Here is a 9,426-nt window from a genome sequence, read left to right as displayed (position 1 = left end):
TTATATTATTGAAATAACTTTGTGCTAATGGGTGCAGGAACAGTTGTATATATCACTTTAACAAATTCAAGCCTTTTCAAATACCTTGAGATTTTTTAAGAGTTGTTACTAAATAATATATTATTGTGATGCATAATAAAAAATATTATATGTGTATGGTTAGGGGGTACGTGGCTGATGTGAGAAATGAAAACCCGATGGCTTGCATCCCCGTCAATGGTATAAATGAAAGTACATGGGAGCAACAACGAGGATCACTAGATGTTTCTTGTCATAGGTGGTGGCAATGCAAAGCTTGTGTCTGTGAGATTTCCCCTTCTAGTGTTGATGTTGTTGATAAAAGATCGAACGAACTAGCAAATATTATAAAAGATCGAACGAACTAGCAGATTTCCCCTGGAGATTTTCTTACGGGATTAAACATACATGATTTTCGTTAAACTCGTTCGAGTTTGTCCGAGTATGTGTTCGTTAAGTTCATTCAATATCTCTTATCGAACACGAGTTCGAACAACATAATTTGTTCGATAATTTTAATGAGCAAAATCAATCTTTCAAGATGTTTGATTTGAGGTCGGTTTGTATTCAGCTCGAGTTCGACTTATTCGTTAAACTCGAGTTGATTCAATAAAAATAGTTCTATATAAAATATATATTATTCATAACTTCTATTTAATTAAATTTATAATAATTTTAAAATAAATATTAATTTTTACAAAAATTTTAAATTAAATTTGAAGTAAAAAATACTTTTTAAATAAAATATATAATGTTCATTAACAGTTTGTGTTCAGTTAATCTCTATATATTCGTGAACAATTTGTGTTCATTTCAAATATTATCGAACTCGAGTTCAGACGAGAATATTAGTTCAGTAAAGTTACACATCATTATTCTATATCTTAAAACTTTGTACATCATATCATGCATAATATGGCCTTGAAACAATTATTTCGTCACAAAGTTTTCGATGTTGAAATTAAATATTTCACAAATTATGACCATCTCCGACACCTTATTACGATTTTAGGAGGTCTTAATTATTCAAAATGGTATCTCTCTTGGTTGAACCCTCCTACCATCTATTGTTTAAATTAACTTAAGATTCCTCCAACCTGACACTATTCAACTTAACTTTTATTTTGTTTATGCACTCTACCAGTGAGAATGAGTAGTGTTAAATATCATTTTTGAATTTATAAGTTGAGTCCTTTCTTAAAATGTTTCGAGAGAGTTGGTTCTCAATAGAATATGATAATTATTTTGACAATTTATAATTTAAGACATTTCCCAATGATTGTGACCAGTGGGTATGTGGCTGAAAATACGAATATGAACCCGAAGGCGTGCATCCCCTTCGATGGAATCACTGAAAACAGATGGGAGCAGCTACGAGGATCACTTGATCTTCCTCGATATAGGTGGTGGCGCTGCAGATCTTGCGTACGTGAACTTGTCACTTCAAGCACTACTGCTCAAGATTTTTCAATTAAGCTTAGGGTTGATGGAGGTAGATAGACTTCTATCATGTTTACTTTTATTTTTTGGGTTACACTATCTTGTTTCTGTAAATTTTGTTTTTTCCTCCCAATATACTTTGCATTTAAAAAAACTCTACATCTAAATCTTCTTTAAATTGTTATTTTTCAATTATTATTATTCCATCTATAATAAAAGTTAATTGTGGATAGGTTCCCAAAGAAAGAACAATACTAAACCTCCTGCTAAGGACATGAACAAGGTGGACAGTATTGGAGGATGGGCATGGTTGGACACAACAACAATATCATTTCTGCAATCGAATCCCCTAGCTACATGAAAGTCGGAATGTTCTTTAGATAGGCCATTGAGTTATTAAAAATTATTTGTTTGGATATTGTCCATAACTAAAAAATTCTAGCAAGTGTTCATATTTGTTTTATTGTAACTATCCTTAGTTTAAAGGTAGTTGAAATTATTCATAAATATTTAAGTAACTCAATCATTATATATGAAAAGAAAAATATGATAAAAAATGTTATCATATAAGTTATAATAATAGAAATAGCAAATAAATTCAGTATCACATAAAAAAATGAATATGTCAAATTTTACTCTCATACACACATATTAAGTGCATGATTAAAATACGTAAAAAATATTTGTTTTAGAGGATTTAATACCAAAATTATAATTGAGGAAAGTAATCACATCATTATTAATATATGGGTTAAGTTTTATTAAAATATGGGTTAAGTTAAACGTCACATGACGATATTCATTTTAAGATTTTATCTAATCGTTATTTTCAGGAAAACGATGTGAATGGACTAATATTTTTTAAATTTTCCAATTTTATATCCTTTTCACATGCCATTATATTGAAGGGATAAAAATTTTTAAAAAATGATTTGTCATGTGGATTAAACAGAAGGGATTAGAGCGTGCTTCAGGTGTTAGGTATAATATCTACGTGTTAACTTATTATACCTAACATGTAAAAAATGGAACACTCAAACAGTAAGATTGTTAGGTATAAATTTAGATAACCAAACATCCCACATTTATTGATTGTTGAGCCATAATCTATCCTAAATTCTATTCTAAATTTTATAATTTATAATATTTTATAACATGTTTAAGATTTAAATATATAATATTATAATATGAAAATGATGTATATATATCTTCATAATTATTATATTTATAAATGTATAGATGTACTGCTTGTATTTTTATAAATAAAAAAAATGTTATGCAATATTAAGTGTGATAAATATTTTATTGTTAACTAAATTTATAAAAATTCTAATACATTAATATATGTTTTAGTCATATATTTTAATTTATATGTAAGTAATGTTGATAATAATTACTCATTTTTATTTTATAATATTTACTTTAAAATATTGATATAAATATAAAAATGTTATAATATTATAATAACTATCTTTTTATTAAATATATTATTTTATTTCCACTAATATAAAATAAAATTAATTAAACTCCTTTTCAAAAAAAGAAATAAATAAAAAAATTTATTTATATATTTAAAATTAATTAAAAGAATAATATTATGATATAACTAATGATTATAGCTAATGTCACTCGAGTAAAAATGCTTAAAGGTTCAATAAAATTTTAGTTAACCATGTTTTAACTAACAATTTTAAATATTACCCTTGGAGATGCTGTTAAAATCCCTAATAATTCTAGCAAGTGTTCACATTTGTTTTATAGTAACTATCCTTAGTTTGAAGGTAATTGAAATTATTCTTAAATATTTAAGTAAATGAATCATTAAATATGAAAAGAAAAATATGATAAAAATTGTTATCATATAGTTATAATAATAGAAATAGTAAATAAACACAATATCACATAAAAAAATAATATGTCACTAGGCCGTAAATTGGATAGTGCAACCCCAAGAAACCGTAACTAAAGGCCAAAAAAGCGTTGCTAAAGGACAAAAAAAAAGCTATGGCGACTTTTTTTCGGGGTTGCAATTTTAGGCATTGCAATAGAGTTTTTTGCAATCCCGATGACACTCTGTTGCAACCCTTGGTTATCCGTACAGAAACGTGCTATTACAACACCAATGGGGTTGCAATAGGTCTTGAAAAGTGTTACAATAGGGTTTGGGCTATCATTACAATATTTGTGGGCCCCACAATGGGGCCCACATGTGGGGTATCGATGCAACCTTTTTGCAACACTTTTTAGTATTTTTTACAACGCTTTTTATTGTTTTTTGCAACGCTTTGTAGTATTTTTAGCAACATTTTTTAGTAATTATTAGCAACACTATAAAGACCTATTGTAATGCTTTTACAAAAAAAATGCTAGGAACTGTTCGTAAATTAACATGCCCATAAATAAGACCATTGTCTTAAAACCAACATAATCCACAAACCATAACATCAATCCACAAACCATAACATCAATCCATCAAGCATAACATTAATTACCCCATACTACGATCCGAACAAAAGCGAAACACCTTAATCTAAAATTAAAAAATGAAATGATATAAATATAATTATAAAAAAATCCATCCAAATAATGTGAAATATGTTAGTTATCCAACCAAAAAAATTCAGGCACATGTCAGTTATATATCCAACGAACAAATGCTGTGATCAAGTGGTATAAGTTGATGCCAATGATTCCCAGTCTTAGTGTCCATGAAAAAATAATTATCTGCATGCAAGAATCAATTGTGAGGGTTTGAGCTGGGAATTATATATTCACACAATCAAATTGCAATATATCGATTGCAACTTACATATATCGAATTTATGTGAGGTCCCATCTTTAATTTGCTACTACTGAACGGAACATAAACGAAGATGTATCCTTGTGTACTGAAACAAGAAAAACCTACAAATCATGATGCTACATGCATTTTCATTATGTATTGCAGATGAAAAAATGGCTTAAAATGAGAAGTAGCATACCAAAAATCCAACTGACTGCCTAATATGCTTAAGTTCATCCCAAGCCGAACCTGCATATTGTGATTCAGGTATAACGACAACAAATCACGCAATATAAGAAGACATTAAACAAGTATGTAAATTAAAGATTTACTGGACGACACTTTAATAAGGCCAATAAAATTAACCTCTTCTTTTGCCTGGAAGCACCACTGTTCTAGCTTTGCTAACCCATATTTTACATACTCGCCATTGCTGAAAGTACAACACTCACGACATAGTAGAAGACTACAGAATATTTAAAGTTAGCATTAAGATATGATATGACATGCATAGTGACACAGAAAAAGGTCTGAAACAGAGATAGCAAGAAACTTAAGTTACCTGTTAAAGAGTTGAACATTAATATATGAGAAAATTTGGGTATATATCTTCTGAACAATGATAGGCGGAACTTGAAAATAGAAAATTTTCAGATTGTGTTGTCTTGTGTAATTAAAATAAATATCAAATATTATATATTATTTGTAAACAAGGTTCCTACAAAATTTTCTTTAAGGATACTGAAAAGAGTTTTGAGACAATTGATAATGCTTTCCCAATAGTTTGTTGAAGAATCTTTGCCAAAAACCATCCAGACCTTAGTGCACCTCCCTTTGATGTCCTTGGTGCCTGCATGTTCATAATATTAGTATTTTTCTAAAATACAAAAACCTCGCACTACAAGAATAATGTCAATAGACATCACACATTAGACATCGGTTAACTTTGCCACTGATGTTAAAAAAGTATGGAAATCACCCCGTGTTTTTTTGATGTCTTTGTTCTTTGTAGACATCGATTATAATTAAACCGATGTCTAAAATTCACCAAAAAAGAAAAATTTCGCGCCCACATTTTCTTTCCGCCATTAGTGAAATTTTCATTCAGTTTTTTAGTTCTACATTCCCCCCAATCCCAAAATTCTCACCCCTTAACCAAATTTTGGTTCCCCCCAAATCAATCTTCAAACACAACAAAATCAAAACAAAAAACTAAAAACTAACAGAAACTCTCTCTCTCTCAAAGCCCCCTCTCTCTCTTGAACTTCTCTCTCTCAATCGAACCTCTCTCCCTTCACAATATCTCTGAACTCCGGCCATCATCTCACCATCACAATCTCTCGAACCTCTCTCTCTCTCACACCTCTCTCTCTCTCGAACCTGTCTCTGAAACCTCTCTCTCTCTCTATCCGCTCTCAATCTCTCTGTTAAGCCTCTTTCAGTTAACCTCTCTACTTCGGTAAGTGTTGTATCTACTTGAATCAAACTGGTCTTCTCTGCATGAAGACCAGTTTTAAAAGTTGAGGATTTTTGAATTCAAAGCCCTAATTTTGTAAATTATGGTTTTATCTAATTCGAAACCCTTGTTTTTTTTATTAATTTAATGTCTAAACTTCTTGCTAATACTTTTTTTCTTGTTGTATACAGGACCTAATCTGAGAAAAAGATTTAAAGCTTTAGGTAATTTGGGTGTTTTTAGTTGTATATTTGTATTTTTGTTTATTTTTGTTTATTTTTATAAATTAGGTTTTCATTTGTTTGTAATGTTGTGATTTGTTTTTGCAGGACATTAGTGCTGTTTAATTTTTTGATCTTCGGTGAGTTTTCTTTTCCAACTCTGTTTTGTACGCTTATACATTTGATTTATTTTGTTAGTTTTGATAGTGTTTTTTTGTCTATGTTCTATGTAGTTGGTTCTTATGTTGATCTATGTGTTGTGTATAATATGCATTATATATTATATGAAATCCCAGTTTTGTTTAATTTGCAATTATGTGCAGGAAAATTCATTTTGGTATTAATATGTTATATTTAAATGTAGTCGTGTTCTGAATTTTGTATGCAAGTGTGTGGTTAATTTAGTCACTGTGTATGCAAGTGTTTAGTTGAAAATAGTACATTTATAATTTGATAATCTGCATCCGTGATCTGACTATTATACTATTGTTAATTATAGTTAATTATATTGTGATTATACATTAAGTACTGAATGACTAGTGAATATATATAGTACTAGTACTATAATTAAATGTATAATATGAATTACGTAATGCATTACAAATCGATTCATATCATATTATTATAAAATATATAGCATTAAAATGTATAATATGCATTATGTATAATAATGAATTCTCAGTTTTCTTATGTCGTTTATAGTTTGCCCTATGTGTGGATGTCATACTTAAAATCAAGTCAGACTTCTAAAATAAATATTAGACTTATAAAATAAATATAAGCCTTATACTGAATTTTTTAGTGAAATACCAGGTGGTTTTAAATGGATAAGTCTTGGATAAAAGCCGATAGGGATTTTCTACAGTATGAAATTGGTGATGAAAACTTCTTGATATTTGCCGAGGAAAATGCTAAAAACCCTAAAAAAATTCCTTGTCCTTGTGCACACTGCTCTAACTTGAAAAAGTTTTATATGAATATAATCAGAGGTCATCTTTATGAATCAGGGTTTAGTTTAGGATATTCTGATTGGATTTGGCATGGAAAAAACCATGATAATAGTACTAGGTCATCTATTGGTAGTACTTGTCCTCCTTCGAAGCCCATACCAATTTCAGAAACATTTAACGTGTATGAAGCAACCTATAGTAGGGAAGATTGCGATAAAGAGTCAGATAACTTAAAGAGGTTTGTTGCCGATGCAGAACAACCTCTGTTTGAGGGAAGTAAGTGTACTAAACATGAGTCGGTCTTAAAATTACATAATTGGAAGGCTAGGTTTGGAGTTTCTGATAAAGCTTTTACTGATCTGCTTCAATCAATTGGATCAATTCTTCCTAAAGATAATCTGCTTCCGTCTAATATGTATGAAGCCAAAAAAACCTTGACTGATTTAGGCCTCGAGTATATTAAATTCCACGCTTGACCAAATGACTGCGTATTATACAGGGGTCCAATTCTCGAGTCTTCTTCCGAGCGTCCCAAATGCCATCTCTCTCGCTGGAAAGTTGGGAAAGATAGTCAAGTTTGGGTAAATGCGCCAGCTAAGGTTATGTGGTATTTTCCGATAATCCCCAAATTTAAAAGAATGTTTAAATCTTCATCTACTGCTAAACTAATGAGTTGGCATGCAAATAATCGATCCAAAGATGGAAAGATGCGTCACCCCTCAGATTCTCCTTCTTGGAAAAATGTAGATTGTAGGTCGCCTAAGTTTGGTAGTGAGGCAAGAAATATACGTTTAGGATTAGCGGCCGATGGTATAAATCCACACAACAATGGATTAAATAATCGGTAAAGCTGCTGGCCAGTTATGTTAGTAACATATAATCTTCCTCCATGGTTATGCATGATGAGGAATTTTATGATGCTAACAACATTAATTTCAGGCCTACAAGATCCTGGCCATGATATTAACGTTTATCTCCAGCCACTGATCGACGATTTAAAAAAATTGTGGGAGGAAGGTGAACCAAATGTGTACGATGCCCATACCAAATCCTTTTTCACTCTAAAGGAAATCTTGATGTGGACAATAAATGACTTCCCGGGATATGGAAATTTGTCGGGGTGCGTTAATAAGGGTTATAGGGCCTGTCCAGTATACGGTGATCAGACCGTGGCTAAATATCTAAGTCGTAGTAGAAAAATGAGCTACCAAGGACATCGTCGGTATTTAGATCTTTATCATCCGTATAGGAGACAATGGACAGCTTTTATTGGAGAACAAAAATTTGGTTGTGCACCGGAACCACTTAGCGGAGAGGAAGTGTTGGGGCAACAACAGCAACTTAGGTTCAGTTTTGGGAAGGGGAAAGCCAAAAAAGGTGGAGTCTCCATTGAAAAAATAGTCAGTTTTTTTTTAGTTAGAGTATTGGAAGTTTCACCATGTTCGACATTGTTTAGATGTCATGCACGTCGAAAAGAACGTGTGTGATAATATAATTGGGACACTTCTGCACATGAAATTCAAGAGTAAAGACAGCCTTGCCTCGCATCTTGATTTGGTTGATATGGGAATACGGCCTGATTTAGCTCCAGAAATAGGTGAGAAAAGAACATACCTACCTCCTGCCCCTTATACTCTCTCCCGGAAAGAAAAACAAACAATATTGGCATCATTGTATGGCATGAAACTTCCATACGTACATGCTTCAAATATAAGAAACTGTGTATCGATGATTGATATGAAGTTGTGTGGTTTAAAGTCCCATGACCACCATATCCTTCTCCAACAACTACTACCTGTGTGGTTTAAAGTCCCATGATTTTTGCTTTCAATTACTTTAGCATTTCATCTAGTTGTTCGGATCTTTTAATTGAAACCAGACTCTCAGTGTGCTTGAGAATTTTACTTGTACCATCTCGGATACAGAAAATCTCAGTCACTTTCTTCTCCAAGGCCTCAAAAGACGAAACCCATGGAGTAAATTAAGCACAACAAAAATAGAACCTAACCTTGAAAATGATAAACAACTACTCATCAGTCATGCCCTGAGCTTGAAAGGTTAAATCAGAACTCCAAAAAATATTCCTCAAAATTGTCGCTTTGAACTTGAAAATCAAGGAGATTAGAAATTCCTACCTTCATTTTCTACTTGAGAAGCTCCACCTATTATTGAAAGTGAATCTAAATAGTTGAGCTGAATTCATAGGCAATTTTGTGAAAGAGAAACAAGATTGGTTGAGTGAGATGGTTAGGGTTTGAGAACTCAAAAACCTCAACCCATCATAATACACACTTAATCCATGTGATTTTAAGCAAAATCAGGTAGAGAGAGAAGATAATAGAGTCATGGGAGAGAGAGAGGGAAGAGTAGGGAGAGAGAGAGAACCGGTCAGATCAAAGAAAGGGGAAGGGGAGAGGTAAGGGGGAAATGAAAATTAGAAGGGAGGGGGAAATGAAAATTAAAGGGGGAAAACCAAAAATTATGTGAAAAATGAAAAAATCCTAAATTATTTTTCTTATTTATATATTATATTAAATATTCATTTTTATTTTAATTTTA

General features: G+C 31.5%; 1 protein-coding gene across 1 annotated transcript; it reads left to right on the top strand.

Annotated features, from left to right (window-relative positions):
* The first annotated feature begins 1,293 nt into the window (after positions 1 to 1,293).
* LOC141673368 (uncharacterized) lies at positions 1,294 to 8,685 on the top strand. Its single transcript, XM_074480112.1, has 7 exons — positions 1,294 to 1,510; positions 1,692 to 1,767; positions 6,026 to 6,057; positions 7,036 to 7,282; positions 7,367 to 7,677; positions 7,807 to 8,244; positions 8,324 to 8,685. Exons 1-7 carry the CDS (start codon positions 1,294 to 1,296, stop codon positions 8,683 to 8,685), a joined length of 1,683 nt encoding a protein of 560 aa, XP_074336213.1.
* The last annotated feature ends 741 nt before the right edge of the window (positions 8,686 to 9,426 follow it).

This window comes from Apium graveolens, chromosome 7 (assembly GCF_009905375.1).
Source record: "Apium graveolens cultivar Ventura chromosome 7, ASM990537v1, whole genome shotgun sequence".
Taxonomy (NCBI): Eukaryota; Viridiplantae; Streptophyta; class Magnoliopsida; order Apiales; family Apiaceae; genus Apium; species Apium graveolens.
The sequence above is the reverse complement of the archived record's forward strand: the minus strand, read 5'-3'. Positions and strand labels throughout refer to the sequence as shown.